Raw genomic sequence first — 21,793 nt, forward strand, 5'->3', positions numbered from 1 at the left:
AATTAAAGTGCTTTGAATGCAATGGTTGAGCTAGTTTCACGGTATCTCAAACACCTTCTTCCCCCTTGCATCGCAGACCCCCTCCGCATTACCTTGATAGCCCTCGCTGGGGGAAGGACCCACACATCAGGAAACCAGCACGTTGCCTTTCCCATGGGAGCAGCAAGGATTTTGACCCTGGGCCCACTCACCTACAGCCGATGCTGGCCGCGGCGTACAGGCTGCTGACTGGCCCACCGAAAGAAAAGGGTACAACTACTGCTCCCCAAAACAGCTCTCCTGGCCCTCGAATTGGTCTGCTCCCTTCCCAGGCCTGTAGACACTTTTTACTGCGGCAAGGGGCAGGCTAGAATTAAAAACATTCGCTGGTGAACATTGCTTTCACGACTAAATTTGTACCATGACTAACATCCACTTTTAATAAAGCTTCTCTGCCCAACCCCCCTTTCCTTTGTTAACACAATCTCTAAGTTTGGGGGACCATCCTCCTTCCAGCCCAGGGTTTAGGGTCACTATCTCACAGCCGGGACTTGGGATCAAGACCAATGCCTGCTAGTGCCCAGGACTGGAGCTAACCTAATCACTGCACGAGGAGCCTGCGCCCCAGCGCTGGGCTTCCCAGGGGAGGTCGCTGCTGGGGGCAAGGTGGGGCTAGCCCAGCTGTGCCCCCCAGCAGCCAAGGGCCTCAGCTTTGTCAGCGCCTCAGACGTCAGAATCGCAGCTGTGGGAGCAGGACCAGCGCCTTCCCCCCAGTCACGAGGGCCTGGCGGCACTCCTGCCAACCTGGGGGTTTTAAAAAAGCCATGAGTCAGAACCCCTCACCCCACCCCATCCCCCACTCACAAGATTTTGTTTAAAGAGACCATGGTGTCAAACGCCCCCCCCCCGACCCATGTGTGTGGGATAGACAATTAGCCTTGCTCACTCCCCCCCCGCCCCCAGCAGGTAAGGGGATGTTCGCCCCAGCTGCAGGCGCTCTCACCCCCCCCAGCAGCCCCACAGTTAATTGGGTCCCTGCCTCCCACTCAGCCCCACTCTCCCTCAGCTGGCAGCCCTGGGCCTCTTTACCTCCTTCCCTCAGGCACGGGGGGCTGCAGCAGGATCCTGTCTTCCAGCCGGGGAGCAGCTCCAGGGGCTCTTCCCACACAGCCCCTGCCCCTTGCCAGCTCCCCTGCTGCAGCGTGGGGGCAGGAGCAAAGCACCAGTCCTGTCCCCAGTGCTCACAGGAGATGGGGCCCACTGTGAGCTCTTTAGCTCCCGCTCCCTTCCTGTGAGGGGGAAGAGCTCTGCCTGTTATAGGTGCCAGGGCAGGGCTCAGGGCGGAGCTTCTTGCTTCAGCCAGAGACTGACTCCAGCCCCAGCCAAAATCCTAGCACTAGGGAAAACGTTGCCAGAGCGTTCGCTTGTGCCGGAGGGTACATGCCCCCTCACCCAGGCCACAGCAGGATTCTCCCTTCTTTCCCTCTCCCAGCCCCCGGGGACGCTGAGGGAAGGCCAGGATTCCACACTGCGCTGGAGAGCTGCTCCCAGGCAGGGGGAGGTCGGCCCCTGCTTTGATGAAGGCATGACCATGTCATCCTTTAATGAACAGCTAGGGAAGGAGGCGGCCAGCTCCACCTAGGGTGCAGCTGTGACACACTTCCATGCCCTCAGCCCCCCACCGCTGGGCCTTTAGCTGCATTTACACAGGCAAATATGGGGGTAGGATTTTTCATTTCCTCCCTACTGCTTCTAGGACAGAAGGCCCCATAGCAGGGGGGGGGAGGAGGGAAGGTGGATATAGGCCCACCCACAGACAATTTAGGACTAGATTAGATGCTGTGCACAAATGTCAGATCCTAACCCCACATGACAGCTGAAAACGCCAGCTAAGTGACATCAGCCACACTGTTTGTACACCAAGAAAGAGTCCATTTTTAAATGGGGAATATTTTATTTTGCTCTTGGAGAAGTAAGATTAGGTTCTCACTGTAGCCTTTGGGTTAAAAAAATAGAACAAAGTCAGCAGAGGCATTTTAGACAGGCTTGTAAGAAGAAAGGGAGGGACGAGATAATTCAAAAATAGTAAGATCAATCCATTACCATGTGCAACGTGCAAACCTTTTCTGGAAGTGTGCTACTTTAGGCTGGTTTGATCTCTCTTCAGGTAGATTCGGTAAGAGAGTTGCCCCCTGTATTTAAATAGCATTTCTTTCCTCATAGAAAGGGGAGAGCAATTAGCAACAGTACATCACACCTTTCACTAATAGAGACATTGAAGAGATCTATAAACCCCTGAAGGCCACCTATTAAATAGTCACAATGAGAGTTACTGGATAATGAAAGTGTTTGCCACTTGTCTAACATGGAGTGGTAAGAACTAGTATCACATTTATAAAATCTAATTAACTAATGAGTTACATACAAATGTTTGGCAGATTTTGGAATCCCTGTTAAAGGACACAGTCTTCAACCCATCCTAAAGTTGCCTGTATTCAGGCATCTCTCACTCATGTGCCTGCTGGTGCATCGTGTTCCACCCACTCGCCCTCTAGGACTTTGAGGTAAGGTAGGCTGTTCTGAACACACGTCCACTGAGCATTTTTGGCTAGGATTTCACTCCGATAACTGCCTCCAGAGTAGCAGTGTATCCAGCTAGCAGATGATTTCCCCAACCTCAAACCCCAGAAACACAGCAGCAGAATTAGGCTAGTCATGCTGCAGGAAGGACTTTGTGATGAACCTTCTGATAAGGGAATGAAACAGCCAGAGGAGGATTCACTTACACGTGTTCCACCATTTGACACAGTGCATCCAATTGCACATATCCCTTAAAAAAGATGCCCTAGAAGCATCACAAGTGAGCTGGAACACAGCCATGGATCTGCCAGTCTAGGCCTGCGACCCTGAGCAATGGCCAAGAACTATGCTTTGGGCAAGTCTTCCACAGGTGCCCCATATCCTTTGATATTCTCAGCCTTCAAGCTGTACGGTCCTTGCATTTCAGGCAAGCTATCCTAACCCTATCTACTGCAGGCTACCCCATTTCATACTACCCTACCAAGGCTTCTGGTGCAACCATCACTGCTATTAAAGCTTTAGCTAGGGAAGGGCTGTGGCGGGAGTGAAGTAATAGCCTAAGATCGCACAGAAAAGGGATGCTACCATATACTTGTTCTACTAGGGAGACCCACATATGGCTTGACAGAAGGCAGAGGCAGCTGTAGGTCAAAGATGACGACCAGGGAAGAAGTGGGGCGTGAACACCACAAGTCTAATTTGATAAGAGTCCATGATCTAAGCTATGATCTTGAGACGTCCCTCAACATACCCCACCTGCTGGGCATGCCCAGCATAGCACAAAAGCCATAAGACCAGCCCTCTGAGAGTCTGTCGTCAGGGCACTGATGCAACACTTTCAGGGTATAGCACTTACTAGCAATTTGCATGGTTAAAAAACCCACCACTCCTCTGGAAGTCCACATTGTGTATGGCCCATACACCTCCTTGTGCTGCACATAGCAAAGTCCTTCACTGCCAGCAGTAGTCCCCACCCAAAGCTTAAGCCAGAGGTAGGGTTTTCCTACCATCTGGGTGTATTTCATCTGGTGCTGCCTCCTGGTCTGCAGCACTTCACATGCCCTCAGAGACACCCATTGAGAGTTATGGAATTGCCTGACATGACACTGACTTTACAGTGTGGAAAGGACGAGGAACACACACTCTATGTGCAGAGTGACTGCTTTCACTCCCATGTTACAAAGCTGACAGGAGGTCCTCTTGGCTGGAGAGTGACCTGCATGCCATTCTGCCAGCTAATGGCCAGTTCTGACCCTTATTTGATATTACCCCGCCTGTCAAAATACAAGGCAGAGAGCTCATTTGATTTGGGAATGGAGCAGCTCTGGAACAGCTCTTACTACATGGTGACATTTTGCAGTGTCATGCTTAAAAACTAGTTTAGACACTTGCAGCAGAATGAAAAGAGGGTGGTATTGGCTGTGTGTAACAATGCAATGCACCTGGCTGTGTGTCTGTGTAGGTGGAAGAGGTTGTTGAGGTTAATTTGAGAGGCAGGGAAAAACTAAAGACTTGCATGGAAACCACTAACTCTTTACAAGTTAAAGTTAATGGCCTCTGCCCCAGTACATCACAGCAGCACTGGTAAGATAGCAGAACTAAATATTTCTTTGGCAAAAAATCACATGAGAGCCACCGCCATGTGTCTAAACCCCCATGACACTTGAGAACCAACTAACCACAGACACCAGAGTTGCTTATTTTGGAAAAAACCCATTAAGTTTTAGAGCAGCAAAGAATGAGCCTTCAGTCTAGAGCCGCACCCCCTCAACACAGCCGTCATCATAACCTTGAAGTTACACTGGCACATGGCTCTCAAGTCGAATACAGATATATATAAAAAGTTGGCAGCATGTCTGTTAAGAGGTGGGGAGACTGTTCAGCACAGTCATTTCCACTCGCTGAGAATCTCTGAGCAAAATGAACTCATCCCATCAAGTTGAAAATCAGATTAGTAGTACCCACTGCAAATCAATGTCAGTTTTCCCAGATTAGTGCTAGCCTCTTGAATGGGCGTGAACTTCAGGCAGCGTAGATCAATTTAGTAAACACATGTCCATAAGCCTTGAGTGGCACAGGCTGTTAAATACTGACATTTTCTATATATACACACACACCAGTTATTGCTAGACAACATGTAAACCGTGTTTGCTTTGAAGGATTATCTATTAAAGTGCCTTTTACTTTTAGAATTCTCTTGAAAGCTTCTAGGTGGAGCACGACTACGTGGGCAAAGGATAGGACTCGTTAGCCAGCAGGTATTCTTCACACCTGTTGGGCTGGATGTGGCAGGTGAGAGCTCTTGGCACACGCCAGCCCTATGCCAACAAGTGTTCTTGGAATGCTTTGTGTTTCAAGCGATAGGACTGAACTGGTTTTATCTTCACCTCGGGTCTTGGTGCAGGAAGCGTTAGTTGCAGCAATACTGGTTCAATAGCCTTTGTGCCTAAATACCAAGATTGTTCGGAATCCATGATTTTATCTCCAACTCAGCTTATCCATTCCAGGACCTGCCAACGGACCCAGAGGGATTCTGGTTCCTAAGCATAGTTACATGTCCCAGTGGGAAATTACCCTCCTGCAAGAGGCTGGCCTTTCAGGTTTCAGCAGCAGCATGCTGGTTACTAGCATCTTGAAGGAGTGGTGTTGTTTCTGAATACTGAGGCGGTTCGTTCTGTGGAGCTGGTTCTTGGGGACTCTTCTCTCTGGCATTTTTCTGCATGGATAAAAGCAAGAACAGGTGACTCAGGATGCAGCAAGACACCAGCATTTGTAGTCACATAACCCAGTGACTAAAGATTTACATAGGATACCTAACAGCATGTTCAGCACTGGAATTTGTCATGTAAAGACTTAGACTAATATGTAGTTTGGAAACACCCAGAAAGAGGGAGCCAGTTGCTTTCCTCCCCTCTACCCCCACATGTCCCATTCAGAGACCAGAAACTGGATGTTTCTGCTAATCCACAGCTACCGTCCTCCCAAGGGCAGCAATAAGCATTTACTTCAGCCCAGGGTTTAGGAGCACCAACCCTTGGTCTATTTGATCACAGAGCATGTTATACCGGTTTCAAAAACAAAGCCAGGATGAAATAAAGCTGAAGAGTGCTACAGGTTCCAAGAGGGGTGTAAAACTGGCCTTTGTTACACTAGCATCTCAACAAGACAGTAAATACATCAGGCTTTCTAGATTAATACGTTACCCCCACAGCCTACTGCAGTTGGTCGGTTCCTCGGCTGTTCCATCCTGCCTGTAAAAGTTTATTGCAATAGCCTTTTGTAGATACACTAACAAGCCGTAGGGCCACTTGCCCTCAAAAGCTTTCCAAAGCAAGCGTCGTGCATGGGAACAGAGTGAACTAGTGACTCATTCTTCAGAAGAACATGGATTTAAATTAGGATTGCTCTTCATTTATTATCGAAAAGCATGTAATGAGTATGGAATATTCAAACAAGTAATACTAAGCCACATCTTGTAAGAGTATTCGTTGAGCCAATAGATCAGGAGCAATAAAACTATTCTACTTAACAAGAGTGAAGTAGCCTCCACTCCATGTGAGTGTTACTACTGCACAGAGCTCCCACGGAGACATCCGGGAATCCCAGCAGAGGCCAGTCTTGGAGATTTTTGCCCCAAGTTAGGTTACACAATCACAGGCTGCTGAGTCTGGAAAGCACTTAAGCATGTGCATCAGACTCCCTTTTTGGTGCTTTGTTTAACTGGTGCATGTAACACATTTAAAAGGTTTAACAGCTTCACATCTTGAGACGAACTAAAATATTTAGCACCTGCCAAGAAAGTTTTATTCAATCAATTCCTAATTTGCTGCGTTGCCTAGTGTCTCCTGCTGTTAGGAGTCTCTGCTACAACCCTTCAGTTATAAGAGTAACGCATTTTGGCCTCCAAATGCATTTTCAGATTTGGCCAAAGAGGGGCAGGTCCACAGATGTGATGCAGGCTCTTGTATATCATTGCCGATTTTACCCCCCTCTATGCCTCAGCAAGTGAAGTTCTTACAGATGATAGGACCACATACCCCTCCATGCCAACTGTCACAGCTAGCCAACACTGCACCCACCTCCAGGATTGCAGACCGTGCTTCCCCAGGAATCCAACAAGAAAGTCTTGAAAGAAGAGTTACCTGCACCATCTCTCCCCATCACCTAAGTGCATGCAATATTCCCATTTCCTAGTTTAATCCAAAGCAACCTTATTGCCGCAAAGCATGAATGAAGTTTACTAAGAGGGCATGTATTTTACATGTGAGCACTTCAGTTTGATAGCAGATTTAAGCAACATTTCAACAGATTTATCACCAAGTTAGTATTGCTTAGAGAAGAGGAGTTTTACCTTTACTGATTACCCACCTACAGGCTGGCTTCCTGCAGCACCGTCCCCTTAACCGAAGTCAGCGGTTTTTCGGACAAGGCCTGGTCGGCCTCTTTAGTCTTTTTATTGCTACTCCAAAATAAAAAGCATTTTTCCTAGAAGATAATCAGGCTAGTTTATGTTGTATTTTTAAAGACATTTCATTGTGAAAAGGCTTCTACTTAAAAAAGGGAGGCTGTTTTTAAGTTATAATCATGGTTTGCTTAATTACTAAATTCTAGTTTTCTCTACATAGAGCTACAACTTTGTTCTCGTTTTAAGCAGAATTTAATAATCTGTACCAAGCCACCTTTAAAATGGTCGTTTACAAGTCTCTCTCGAGTCTAAATTGCATCACACTTGAGAAGGGTTTGTTTAGTGGATCGGGATTGTCCCACGCAATCAGCTGCATGAAAGCTTCGCTGTAGTTGTGCAAGGTGGGATTTTTTTTTTTTTTAAAAAGCTTTTGTTTGGATTGATGGGACAGAGAGACACCACTTTAAATTGGCTCAAGTTATAATCCGGAATCTAACTTTGTATTTAAGAGACTATTTAACATTTCCAGCATCTCATTGAGGTTGATTTTAAGCAACAGTGCTCCCTCTAGAGGATTGCTCAGGGAAATGAAATACATTTTACATGCAGTTGCAAGAATTTGGTTAAAAGGGGACTGCATAATGGAGCACAGATGGAGTTAGAGCCGTTGCCTTCACAGGCACTCATTTAGTCAAGAGCATTCTGGCTCTTAGAGGGAGGACTGTGGTTGATTAAGCAATCTATTAAGAGCTGATTATTAACACTTCACTAGAACAATCAAGAACGCACATTAAATGCAGCTTTTATTTTGACCTGTGTTGCAGTTTGTATTATGTATCTATTGATCATTATGCAGTTACACAACCCTAAATGCTCAGCAGGATTTCCCTACAGATTTAGAGCGCCACTTCCAGATTCTCTGCTGTGATTTTTTGTTCACTCGCTTTTTTGGTGAAGAAGAAGAAAGTTTCTCGAAGTTGCATTTGGTTGTGCTAGCCCTGATACAGAGTCAGTTAGCTGGCAATGCTAGCCATTTAGCTCCCCAATGGAGAACGGCAACGGCCTTGTGCCTAGGGTTATCTTCTGCAGATAGATATTCAGAGAGTTTGGTGTTACCAGAAGCACGAATGGAGGCAAATGGCCAATGGGAGTTAGTGAACCCTGTACGCAAACCCCATTGGTAAAATCCCATCTTTGAGGGTCAGCTGTGGCGTCCCTGTATAAATAGCTTTAAAGCCAACTCCAGCAGACTAGCTGCTGGAAGGAGCTGCAGGCCAGCGTATTGGACAGCAAACCTATTAGAGGTTGCAACTGCCCTGTGCATACACCTCCACACTCACGGGAAGCTCTTTGGACTGGTCTTCCCTGCAGAATTAACTGGGGTTCCTTGCTCTGGGCTCAAAGCCCCACTTCCATCTAAGGGTGCAGAAGCTAGAAGAGTAGGGGGTAAAGTCTCAGACCAGCACACGAGTGGAATAGCTTCTGGTTTCAGAGATTCCAAGGCCAGAAGGGACCATTATCATCTGGATAACAGGCCATGGAATTTCCCCGACAGAATTCCTTTCAAACTACAGCATCTCTTTAAAAAAAAAAAGGAACAGCTAATCTTGATTTAAAGGTTGCCAGCAACTGAGAACCTATCCACAACCCTAGTTAAATTGTCACTAAGGTTAGTTATGCTCACTGTTGAAGTACAACAAAGTGAGTAAAAATGCGGTTCCCAATGTATGCCAAGTAGCAGCAGCACTTGGCTTTTCACATAATGGAGCTCACTAGGAATAGGTCTGTCATGTGTGCAATTGTTTTAAACATCATTTAAGCCAATCCAAATCACTTCAGAGAGCCAGAAAGTGAATCAAACACTACTTTAAAATGCAGAGCTGAATCAGTTTCAGTGTACAATAAATGGTTTAACTTTAAACTTATGGACTCAGTATTCCTTTGGCATTGTTCATCCACGCTCACTTTGCAACAAAGGGATTTGGAAATTGTGTGCTTAAATCAATTATGCAGCTGTGTGGCTTGGTTTAAATCCAATTATTCACCACTTGGAAAACCCTGGCAGCTAGTTAAAATGGGTTTGAAGTAAGGTTTGAATATCAGCGATTAAGATAAGTGGGATGAGGAAAAGCCAGCCATCTCTTCAGTGTATGCGTAAATCTTGATTGTTTCGAGGAATTAAGGACTGATGGGTAAAGCATGGATCTACTTGATCATCTGTCAAGATAACATTGCAGATACTGCAATCACAGGCCAGTTGAGCAGAAGTACCAAGTTTTGTGAATTAAAGCCAGATTCAGATGAGCTGGTTGGGAGGAGTGTGACAGTACTAGAGCGTACATAAACATGACTTGCTATTTGGTAACCAAGAGCTGTTTTAAGCAAACATGGACTCTTTGGGTTAGTGTAGTGTTTTCAGATGCACGTTTTTGGGCCAAAGTTGAAAGACCTCACTATCCAAGGTTTGTTTAAACTATTTTTAACTGTTTGCAACTTTTCTCATGCCTTGTCCTCATGTAACACAACAATCTGCAGAATTGCTTCAGCACAGTAAAGGAGTGGGACCGCCCCATGACGCCTCTAAGTCCCAAAGGTACTCATCTTGAAGTACCCTGTATGCTGCACTCGGAGTAAACAGCACAGATTCTCGGGCAAGTCAACACACTTTGATGATCTTCCCTAAGAAAAAGGGCCACAAGTTGAGGCCCTAAGTGTGCCTGGGAGGAACCACTGCAGGTGTACATTGGTTACGAACCACTGAGACTTCTTAGGAATTTAGAAGCAGGCTTGAGTCACTAAGTTGCTAAATGCAGCAGACAGCAGCAATGGATTCTGAAGCCTAGACTCTGTACTACTCGGTCAGACTGCTGCCTTTGGTATGGGGAAGACGGGGAGACACCCAGGAATCGGGGTTCCAGGAAAGGAGAAGAAAGCAGCTCATCCTTGTCTCACTAACTTGCTGCATTGAACATAGTGACCTCCCAGCCCTGTTCCAATCCTACTTTACCCACTGTAAAGACACACGGCCAGTCCAGAAAGTGTTTACAGTCCAGACTTCCACATGGTTTAGCAAATCCCCTTGTGAAGGCACTGAACGAGCTTCGACACGTGGTAGAGATGGCAGTCAGCACTAGTGCTGCCGGGGGGGAGGAAGAGGGAGGATGGAGAAGGGGACAAAGGGAGAGAAAAAAAGCTTTTAAGTTTCCAGTCACCTCAAGAAGAGCTTCTCTCTCAGCAACAGAAGTGGGTCCAATAAAAGATATTACCTCACCCACCTTGTCTGGCTAATGTCCTGGAACCAGCATGGCTGCCACAACACTGTATAAAACAAGCCAGCCTTCTGGGGAGTACATTGGGGTTAGCTAGTGAGAGGAAATGTTATATACTCTGAGCCAGTCAAGCACTAACGAACATCAGTGGCTACCTCTGAAGCCTGCTCTGGGTCAGACCAAAAAAGAAGGGAGTGACCTTCCCACCTCTATCAAGTGAAGGAACTGGCTTTTAGGAATGTTGATGAGGAATTTGGAGGCAGGGCTAGAAGATACCCAAGACAGTAAAGCCCCATGGGTCTTTGAGTGTCAGCTAAAAAAAACCACTCATTTCTTGAAGCCTTTCAGGTGTTAATCAAGAGCTAGAAGTGAACAGAGGTGAGCAATGCCCCCTAGTGCCTACTTCACAACAGGAAGTGTTACCATTGAGCTAGGACATCTTACATTAGATTAACTAGCACTACAATTAAAAATCAGAAGTCGCTGGATTAGGCTGAAAGATGGCATCAGTTGATTAAGCCATGAGTTTTGCCATGTTTGCTCCTACCTGTCTTTTTATCTCCAGTGCCATGGCAGCAATAATCAATGCGACACCCAGACCGATGCAGACATATTGCACATATTCCAGCACAGATGGGATCAGGACCAGGTTGGTGTAGAATTGCTTTAAGACTGAACCTTCAATGGCTCCACTCTGCCCAGAAGAGAGAAGTTTTCAGTGGCAGTTTTGCAGACCATAGTTTACAGCTGATAATACAGAGATTCTGTATTACTGGCTTATGTCTTAGCATCCCCCCCCCCCCCCCCCTTCCTCTAACACATGGCTTGGAAAACTTATCTTGGTATATAGAGGAATTCAGTGAAGTGTAAGAAGTCACCAGACAAAGAAATAAATGCTAGTCTTTTAAAACAAGCTGAACTGGGACTTGTACTACAATTTAAACCTAACATGGGTAAGAATAAATGCTCGGAAGCAGGGTCCAAAATGTTTGGCCCAGTGACCTTAAATTTTATTCATTTCATTACGTGAAAAATACCCAACATGCTCTTCCAATTTGTATAGCTGGTAGGCATTTGCCCATCTGTGCTAACTTGGGAGACCTAGACCGAGAAGTTAAGATAGAATATCACTGATGCTTACTAAATACATACAGAAGTGGACAGAAGAGGTTAATTACTCAATAAAGTGCAAGTTTGAGTCAGGAAGAGATTAAATGAGCAGCCAAGTATTTCTAATCCATTTATGCAAAATTCCTAATTAAGAACTGTACATCTTAGACCTTTAGTCCAATTGAAGTTTCTCCAGTAAAGTCATGTAACACTGCCCCTCTAATCCCTTCCACTCACAGCTTCTCTTCATGAGCCGTCCGCTCCTACCAGTAGCCCCGGCATTTCCTCCTCTTCAGTACAGATTTTGCATGATTAGCATTAGTTTTCTAAGCAAGTGGAGGAAATTCAACTCACCTCTGCAAACCAAAGTATAGGCAAGACAACCGGCTTGATCTGTCCCGTTTGACTGAACAGAAAGAAAGGTTCACACTTATATTTATAATCACAATCAGTCAGTCAATTTACATAGACCAGCGTATGTTCCAATGGTTTGGGAGACTGTCAATTTTTTTTAATAGACTTTCATAATCTGACAGGCATGAAGACAATGGAAAGAGTTGGTGATTTCCTCCTCACCCCCGTTTCAGTGAATTCTTTCTAGAGAATGTTACGTGTGAATAAACATCTCAGAGGCAGACTTTAAAGCTGTTAGTTTTTAAGAGAAGAGCTTAAAGTTTAGTTCCTGTTTAATATGGACAGTCAGCATTTACCAGCCAATATCACCAGAGTATCCAAAATACCCTTAGACTTCATAAAGGGATCACTTTGCAAGCAGTGAGTTTAATGGTAACCTCTGTGCTTAATCCCAGATTTGTTGCAGTGCATTCTGGTCACCTGTGTGGTACTGGAAGTGTAAGTAAGAATGTTGCTATTTCAGCTAATTGTTAGAGACTGGAATAAAACCTACTGCTCTCCATGCCACAGCACCAGATTTCTAGAAGGTTTCTGCACCCAGTGGAAGTCTGGCCACTTGTTTTGATACTTCAGTGGGAGGAGCGTGCTTTTGGAAGGCTGGCTGCAGTTGTGAGCACATTTTAAAGTCTGACCCAGAGAGAATCATAGAAGATAAGGGTTGGCAGGGACTTCAGGAGACCATCTAGTCCAACCCCCTGCGCAAAGCAAGGCCAACTAAATCTACTTTGTATATCGTTTGCAACAGGGCCAGCTGAAAGGGCAGACTATTGCATGACTAGGCACTACTAGACGCCAAGCTGCAGTCTGAGGTCAGGCTAGCTCTACTAAAAATGCTTTGCCAATATATCTCCTGTGTGGATGCAACTGTAAAAGCAAAACTGCACTTTGCACCAGTGTAGAGTCCACCCCCCACTCCAAGTGACACGGACTACAACGGTAAGTGTATTTTGCCAGTATATCCCTGCCTGCACTTGGGGCTTCTCATGGCACAGCTGTGTCAGGGATCACACCCCTTCATACCCCTGCCCAACACAGCTGTGTTGTGAGGAGTCCAGAGTAGAGCGAGCCATAAACTGGTTGTGTGGCTGTAATCTCTCGATGAGCTAAAGCAAGCTACATAAAAAAGCCAATTGAAGAGGCATATATCTGTACCAGTTTCCTGCATATAGTATGTTAGAAGGGAAAAGCCACATAGAGCTTGCCTGTGCATGAGCTCAGCTGTATAGCCAGAGGCCAAATGTCTCTTCCTCGCCAACAGAGGAAGCACGAGGCTTTGAGGTATTTCTATGACCATATCTTGTGACAAGTTTAGGTTTGCCAGCTGAAGTCAAAATGAGGAACGGGATTAGATGTGAACAGATGATACTACAACCAAGCTTTTTTGGATCCAAGGGAATTATAACAAAGAAGCTGTTCAAACAGCATTACATTTGTAAAGGATGTTAGTCTGGCATTGACTTTCAAGCACGTAAGCACCATCTCTTGAATATCCCCAGAGCGAGCTACTTACCTTATGCCAGGGACCTGCTTTATATACAGACTCAGCTGCAGCTTGATGGAGCAGTTCATTGGAATTCCCGTCATCTGCATTAAAACAGGATTTTAAGCACTCTTCTTCAGCAATACCCCCTGCACATTCATGAAGAAATCTTCAAAAAACACTAACAAAGAACTGCAACCTGTGAAAGCGCACAGCACACACAAAAGAGCAGACAGTAAACGCCTCCAAAGGAGAGCTCTTCCTCAGAGCAAAGCCTTCTCATTGCTTTGCACTTTTCACTTTGACCAACAGAGCATGGGCTACAGGGAGTGCTTAAGCAGAGATGAGGAGGCATGGCAGTCAGGATTCAGAAGACAGAACAGTTGCATAGAAAGACAGTAAAAGCCTCTAAGCAGAGGGGGGAAATTTGATGTTTTTGCAGAAGAACTCTACTTTCAGAAGTTACTTGAAAGGGTCCTAGAAGGTGGGCAACCAAACCATTCCTCAAAGGGCTGAGATGATCACAAAAACCAAAGCTGGCATGAAAGACGAATACTCTTGATATAAAGTAGCGCTAATACAGAAACACTAGGTGGCGCTGTAGCAGACAGATATTGTAAAATTAGAACACAGCAACTCTCCAGCAGGCCAAGTAACTTATTTACACTCGAACACTCAAAGAGTAAAGGCAAGTTGGAACGATTAAGAAATTGGGCATTTGGGGTCCTACTCTAGCTCATCCCTTATGAAAAGATCGTTTCAGTGCAGCTTCAGCTTGCTTTGATGTTTAAGAGTATGGAGGATATTCACCCTGCAGACAACTAAGTGTCAAGGCAGTAAGATGCACAAAAAACCGTCACTGGGAAGTTTGAAAAACATCCACCCACAAAATGTTTCATTCTTTGGTTCTTCAAGCCATTTACTAATCATTTAGTAACATGACTCCCACAGTTGTGGGAACATCAGTGAGGATGACTGGCAGCTATTTAGATACAAACTGTTGGAATATCAAACCAACACCTGCCAAATGCAGAGACCAAGACTACCAAAGACACTGTCAAACCTCTAAAACGATGTTACCCCGGAGAGTTAAAACTAACCAGATTAAGGGCTTAGCAGGACTGCAGCATCACTACAACTTCATGTGTACAGGTAGGAGAATACTCTTACACCTACTTTGAATCTTCCCCACCAGCCTCTCTCCCTCCTCCACTAACCTTCAATAGCTTTTCAGTGCAAAGGGACTGAGAACATTGAATTGTGCAGTATTGCAGTTTTATCTCTACAGATAGTGGTTATTACAGCTATTTTAATTAAGACTTTATTGCCATGGACTTTATTTTGTCTACACAGATTAGCAAGTAATTGGGGGGAAATTAATCTTTTCCTTTTAATGAAAGAAACAAAGTACAGATACCTCAGCCCAAATATTGTAAAACCATGGACTGATGCCAGACAGCCAGAGTCAGAAGATAGATGTTCTAAAGCTAAGCACTACTAGCCCTTTTTATCCCTGAAGATTGACAAGATACTTGCAGGAGAGCTATTGTTTTGGTTAGCCAGAGGAACTTATTTCGAACCTGTGTGGTCGTCTAAAGAAAAACTGTTCTAAGCCTACCAAATGGTGTCTACAAATCAGAACATAGCCTCTAAGTTTGTTCAAGATTGTTTCATTGCTCTGCAACCCAACCTCTGGTAAGAGAGCACCACCGCGATCTCTGCCGGTCCCATGGCTGTTGGTTTAGAGCCCATCCTCAAATCATGTTCCCTGGAGCTTTAAAAGGCTTACGGAACGTGGGGCTTGTTACCTGGAGAAGCTCTCTAAAACATGGGATCCAGACAGCAACTGGACCAAAGATAATAGGACATTAGGATGACCTGGTAGGCTACCACACTGGAGGTGTCAAGTCTATTAAACATTGGATGTGGAAGAGAAACAGATGAGAAATACAGCCGAGCCACAGGGGAAGCCAGCCAAAAGCAAGTAAGCAGAGGGGAACAGAATAAGGAAGATTACCCCCAGAAGGTTCAGTTAAGCTTTGGACAGAAAATGTAAGTTAAGAGACTCAGCCAAAAGGGCACTGAAAGGGGTCCGATGGCAATAAGAGGTGCAGGGATGCAGAAAAGCATTTATTCCTCCATGTTTGGAATGACAACCACCTTTAAGCAAGTCACTTACACTTATTGTTGCACCATCACTAGGAAGCATGCTCTGTTTGTAAGTGTGAGTATGCCACCAGGCTGCTTCTCACCGTATCAAGTGGTTTTGCTCTAACTTCATGGACAGCACTCCTGTTTGCACTACAGAGTCTTACTGCCAGGTACTAAGGAAGAGGAAAACATTTCACCCACTACAACATGTTCGCGGTCAATTGAGTTGCCGGCGCTCGTCAGACCTGTACGTTGTCTTGACAAACCATGTAAGTGAACAGCTAAATTCTGACAATCTACAGCCGAGTGAAGAACTTTGGTGAGGTCCTATATACAATGAGGAAGGAAGAGATGAACCTCATTTATTCTATTTCTTTAGCACACAGACTTATTCACTAAGTTCGAGAAGCCCCACAGCGGGGAGAGAAGTCATTCTTAGCGGTGCAATTGGACCAGAGCGGTCAACCCTGGTGACAGAACTGATGTGTTTATCTGGCAGGTTGTATTTTGCAATTCTCTGAAAGTAGATTAGCGTGTTTATTTCAATTATGATTTTACAGCCATTTTATCTAAACAGCTCAGCAATAACATTCAGTCTTTGTACTATGGAATCTGCTCTTGTGGCAGCAGTTTTAGTGCCCGAGTGTGAAGAAGTTGAGAGGGAGCCAATACGTGGCTCTGTCTAGCTTTTGCAGTGACCATAGCATTCTCCGACACCTCCCTCGGTTTAGAGCTTAGACAGAAAAGCATCTAGAGTCACTCTCTCAAGAAAAAGCATGCATGTGACTTAAAGCCTGCTCACCGGATGAACATCAAGGAAGAGCCCATGCTGCTCCTTATTGGGATGTAATCCATCAACAGCTTCCACCAAGACAGGGTCAGCATTGTAGAAGTGCGGGCTGGATATGAACACTGGTGCATCTGAACAGAGTTAAGTTACCTTAGAAGGTATGCATGAAATGCTTATTTAGAGCAGTTAGCTAGCTAAGAAAATGCAAACAGGGTTTGCTCCCCACCCCAGCCCACCATCCCATTCCTCAGACTTGGGGAGAATGAAATCAGTCCTAAGCCAGCTTTGGCAGGTGAGTGTGAAGGAAGGAAGATTTCCATACCTCCCCTGGTAGCTTATTCCATTGCTTAATGAAGCTTAAAATTTCTTAATACTTAACCTACTTTTCCCCTGGTGCAGCTTAATCCAGTTACTTCTTACTGTCTATGTTGACATAACATCAACTTTGTGTCCTCAGGCATCCTCTCTACATTTGGAGATTGTGAAACACGAGGTTTCACGAAACTGGACATTTACCCTTCTGTTCTCCAGAGCAACAGATGAAAAGTGATTTGGCTTCAGCTTAGCTCTTCAGGACCATTTCTCTCCTCCCAATTCTGTTTAGCTTTTTCACCTCAATGTCAGGTTAGAGATACACAATTTGAACACAGGACAAAAACCCTGCATGAAAATTTAACTGTCCTTGTTGTGAATCCCCTGGAAATACTCTGGATACAATGAAGGGGCTTTTATAGTGCCTCTGAACCCAGGGTCCCCACCTGGGGGGGTGGGGGAGGGTACACTTTACTGGGGCCTGAAGGCCCTGGGGGCCTGGCCCAGGCTGCAACCCCCATTACCATGAGGGGAAAAATAGCTAATGTCATGGCTCATGAGATTGTATGTATGGGATGAGGGATTGTGGGATGTTTGTACTGGGCCCGAAAAAAATTATACTTGGGGCCTGTCTGAACCCACGCCATCTCTGTACACTTGCTTTTTGCTTCTGCAAAGATTTGTTCTAGAAGGCAACATTCACTGGGTTGTTATGAGCTAGATATTAGCAGTTTTAAAAAACAGATCGGAGGGGCAACAAGTGATGCCAGAGGAGTCATGCCAAAAGGAAATCTATACAGCTCATCAAAAGCTGGGCAATCTCAATTTAAGGCCTGTTGTATATTTTCCTCAGGTCATCACTGCCTTACTCAAGGGCAACAACCTAGAGTTAGTTAGTTAGTTATTTAAAAGAAACAAAGGCAGTAGAATTAGGACTCGGCCCATTTTGTAAACTAGAGCTCCAGCATAACGACTCATGGCAAAATAAGTATTCCAAGCATTTTGTCACCTCTTTTCATTGCACTTTACAGATCTACATCCACAGTAATTCTAGCATGACTTACAATATCCTAAAACTGGTTCTTGAGTTTTTTCTTCACTTTAAAGCTTCATGCCTTATTCCCCCTCTTCCTTACACCTTCCTTCACTCACACCAGTGCTGCACAATCAGAATTCCCCAGGCACACAAATGGCAGCATTCCTAGCTAGTCAGTCGTATTGCTTAAGCAGTAAGAAGACCATAAAGAGATCTGCCTCAAGAGAGCAATAAGAACACTATTGCTTATGTCTGGAGATTAGCCTGGCCTACATAATACAGTAGTCTAGAGCAGTGGTTCTCAACCAAGGGTACGCAGAGGTCTTCCAGGGGGTATGTCAACTAATCTAGATATTGGCCTAGTTTTACAAAATGCTACATAGAAAGCACTAGTGAAGTCAGTACAAACTAAAATGACATGCAGACCGTTTGCATATACTGCTCTATATACTATGCACTGGAATGTAAGTACCATATTTATATTCCAATTGATTTATTTTACAATTGTATGGTAAAAATGAGAATAGAAGCATTTTTCCAGTAACAGTGTGCTGTCACACTTCTGTATTTTTAGATCTGATTTTGTAAGCGAATAGTTTAAGTGAGATGAAACTTGAGGGTATGCAAGACAAAAATCAGCCTCCTGAAAGGGGTACAGTAGTCTAGAAAGGTTGAGAGCCACTGGTTGAGGAAGCACTCTCCATGACGAAAAGGGGATAGACTGCATTGCATAATAGCCTGTCTCCAACTTCTAGCAATGGGTTGGACAGACATCGACATACAAGACTCACTCATTCTGCAGGTGCTGACATTCTGGATTCCAGATTCCCTGCAGGGGCAGAAGCCTTCATTTGGTGGATAATCCGTTCCATTTGCAAATAAAGTCTTCGGAGCCACAAATCGATAGGTCGGCACCCCTTTAAATTCTCCAGACTGCTCGTACACTAGCTTCATAGATCTAGAGGGATTACAGTGACATGTTCAAGGGAAAGAAAGAAACAGCTATTCTAACAGATGATGAAGGGATATGGATGAGCTACTGTTTGATGCCACTGGACTATTTGATGGGCCATATTAAGCTGGATCACTTGATCTGCTCTCCCTTGTTTAGTCTTAGGTTTAAGAAAAGACTCATGAGAAAGTTCACCCCTTTCACATCTGGGGCGTTACGCTAAGGGGTCTTAAGCCGTGGCACAGTCTGAGACACTCTGGGAAGAAGGAACCAGGAAAGAATACATTGCTGAACACAAGGGAAGTGAAGAGAGATGAAGAGAAAATTCCATGCCACTTTTCCCATATAGTTGCACCCATGTCTCTAGGAGTTGGAGTCGCTCAAGTAGAAAGGTTTCTCCTTTGTATGGTTCTGGGACAGCTGTAGTCAGAGCATGTTACTTATGTCTCCAGTCCAGGGCTCAGTAAGTGATTAACCCCACATCCTCTCAGCTAGGAAGCCAAGCTTTTTCTCCTGCGGGACACCGTGGACACCAGAATGCAAGGTTCACAAATACCATGCCAGGTACTGGGGAAACGTTCCGTGTAGGCATGGTGTTAGGTTTGTAATAAGAACATGAGAACAAGGCAAGGGAGCTGAATTGGAAGTGACCAGTGTCATTTCCTTAATGGGACCCACAGCACCATGACCTGACTGGAGCTCTTTAGACTATATAGACTTCCAGATGCAGAGCGAAGTATCTGTTTATTTGGATGTGACTGCTGCCTGGTGTGGCGCGCCAAGAGAAACTGATGGTTACTTTGACCTCCAGGATATTGCTCATCCTTGGAAGACGACCTTTCTGTTTTCTTACAAAAAGATAAGGCCAACTGATTATCCTTGCTTGATTCTTACAACCCAAGTCTCTCAGCTCTGAATTACTAGGACACCCAACCCTTTGCCCTTAGCACTACGCTCTCTTGGCATTGCCTAATACCTTTTGAATGTACACATGTTAAGTTTCTTCTATAAAACAGCCTTTGGCTTAGTGGACTAGTTTGCATGGTAACTGGGGAAAATTAAAAAAAACACAAACATTTTCAATTCTCTACTGTCAGAGAATTTATTGTTTTGCATTGCAACACCTATCCAGTAACGCAATTCGTGTTGTATAATTAGTGTTGCAGACTGAGTCAGCTTTGAAATAAACGTACCTGCCCCAAGGATGCAAACAATGCATGTTATAACACTTTATATAATATCTGTAACCTCAACTGCCCTGAAAGTAACCACCTTGCTTTTCAGTGAATTTCCACAGATTCTATAGGTAGCAATACGTGGAATGGCCCAGATGGAAGCAGTGATATCAGCAAAGGTCACAACTTTAATACCAAAAGGGACATGCTGGAGACCCTTTAAATACATGAAACAGCACTAAGGCAAAAGAAGTTTGAGCATTTAAGCTGGTTAAAAAAATGAAGAGTACTTTTAGCTTCCCTGAAGTTACTTCTGTAATCGACTGTCAGAGTTCATAGATTCTGAAGCCAGCAGGCACCATTGCAACCATGCTGTGGCCTCTTGTCCCTGTAGGATGTCCCTGTATTCATTCAAGTCTGAACAGGAGTACAACCAAGAAAAAACATCCAATCTTGATTTTTAAAGTATTTCCATTGATAAAGAATTCACCACAACCCTTGTGCAGTTGCTGTAATGGTTAGTTACCCCGTTAAACGTTTGCCCTTTATTCCTAGTCTGACTTTCTCAAAGCTTCAACTTCCAGCCATTGGATCTCCTACACCTTTGTCTGCTAGGGTGTTTGAGTCTTTGAACACAGGCACTCTCTAACATTTGGCATGGGATCTATGGGCTAAAGAGGGATTAGCATAAGGAAGCCTTGATTCTATTTCTTCTGCCATGCACAATTTCCAGCCTTCCCCCTTAGCTATGGGGATGCTAATATGTTCTCACCTTTTATAAAGGCAGGAACAAGTGCCAACTCATTTTTTGAAAACAGATTCTTTGATGGTTTTTGTAGAGGTGTGAGCAGTACTTAATTTGTGCTGGGGTTTGCCAAGGCACAGGTTTCAGCAGCTCATAGTCCTGACACCTCTGGGCTTACTGCGTCGGTTATGAAAGTAAAAAAATTGCTAGAGGCCCAGCATTTAATTACTTGAGCACTGGCACTTTTCATTGGCAGTACTTCAGAAGTCTACCTTGAACACTGGGTAGTAGCTGAAGTTTAGCTCCGCTAAAATAACACTGATTTGCAGAACAAGCAAGTTATGCTGAAGATGCTATTTAACTAAGCAAGATCACCCATCTTCCATTCCCATTGCATCTTGAAGCTGAAGACCCTGAACCTCCAGTCACATGGATAGACACGCAGAGAGTGTACAAGACAGAATTTAAGTTAATCTTACCGGCAGGCATCAGGACTATAAAATTCTAGAGACGAAGAAGGGGTCATGAAAGGAGGCCACATCTCTCCAGAAGTCCCATTGATCATGTTGCACTCATTGGACCGCCAGTAATTCACCTGCAAAAAAAGTTGCAAGAGGGATTTAAAAGCCAAACTGACAAGTATGCCAAACAGCCACTCTAATAGCTTACTTTACACATCTTAGCCCTGAGTTGTTTGCTTGTTCCTTATCCTCCACTTCAAATAGTCTTCCAGCAGTTCTCTGAATTCTGCTGGACTGCTCACCAAGTAGAAGTCTAGAGAGTTCAAACTAGAAAGACCCTTCCAAAAGACTGCCATGTAAACCTTGTCTCCCATCCAACAACTAAAGGAAGTGCATTCCCTCAACATTTAAGATGGACAATTCCTACAGTTGCGCCTCCTCAGCTAGTGTCATTTCTTGCCAGAATAAGCAAGAGGTAGCAGGATCCTCTAGAGTGCAACAGGGGAAGGAAAAATAACTTCCAAGCACATCTTTCAATAAAAGACAAGTCATGTTAACAGGGTCTTCAACTTTCCCATGCACACAGTGCCATCTCTGTGTTTGACAGTCCCATTCCCCTCTAAACTGCAGCCTTCTCTCTGATGCCATCTTATATTTGAAGAGAGTCCAAATAAATACCAGTGCTTCATGACAAAAAAAGATTTAAGAAATCAGAGGTCAGTGATGCTAGCCTATCTGGGAATAGACTTTGAACTGCTGTTGCAAAAAAAAAAAAAAACAAAAAAAAAAAAAAAAAAAAAACTTTTTGTTGGGCTGCTAAAATTGGCTATTAGACACTAGTATGATCTAGAGGTCTCTGGACTGTTTTTCACTGCAAGTTGCATCACTACCAAGTCAGCCTTGCTAAAATATCCAGAGTCAGAAAAAGCCTGAG

General features: G+C 44.6%; 1 protein-coding gene across 3 annotated transcripts in view; it reads right to left on the minus strand.

Moving 5' to 3' along the window:
• Positions 1 to 1,483: 1,483 nt before the first annotated feature.
• SCARB1 (scavenger receptor class B member 1) overlaps positions 1,484 to 21,793 on the minus strand; it is a 42,828-nt gene continuing 22,518 nt past the window's right edge. The window contains exons 6-13 of one of the 3 annotated variants that reach the window (XM_067539734.1): positions 20,878 to 20,993; positions 18,318 to 18,484; positions 16,191 to 16,309; positions 13,268 to 13,341; positions 11,698 to 11,749; positions 10,781 to 10,927; positions 6,928 to 7,044; positions 5,144 to 5,275 (exon numbers count right to left, since the gene is read on the minus strand). In XM_067539734.1, coding sequence (XP_067395835.1) covers positions 6,928 to 7,044; positions 10,781 to 10,927; positions 11,698 to 11,749; positions 13,268 to 13,341; positions 16,191 to 16,309; positions 18,318 to 18,484; positions 20,878 to 20,993 — 792 coding nt within the window. In that variant the 3' untranslated portion in view covers positions 5,144 to 5,275. Of the gene's footprint in view, positions 5,276 to 6,927; positions 7,045 to 10,780; positions 10,928 to 11,697; positions 11,750 to 13,267; positions 13,342 to 16,190; positions 16,310 to 18,317; positions 18,485 to 20,877; positions 20,994 to 21,793 lie in introns of those variants that run through there. The other 2 variants (XM_067539733.1, XM_067539735.1) reach the window with 2 other exon arrangements.

Source organism: Emydura macquarii, unplaced genomic scaffold, assembly GCF_026122565.2.
Source record: "Emydura macquarii macquarii isolate MOO-44397 ecotype Brisbane River unplaced genomic scaffold, CSIRO-AGI_Emac_v2 contig_554, whole genome shotgun sequence".
Classification (NCBI taxonomy): domain Eukaryota; kingdom Metazoa; phylum Chordata; order Testudines; family Chelidae; genus Emydura; species Emydura macquarii.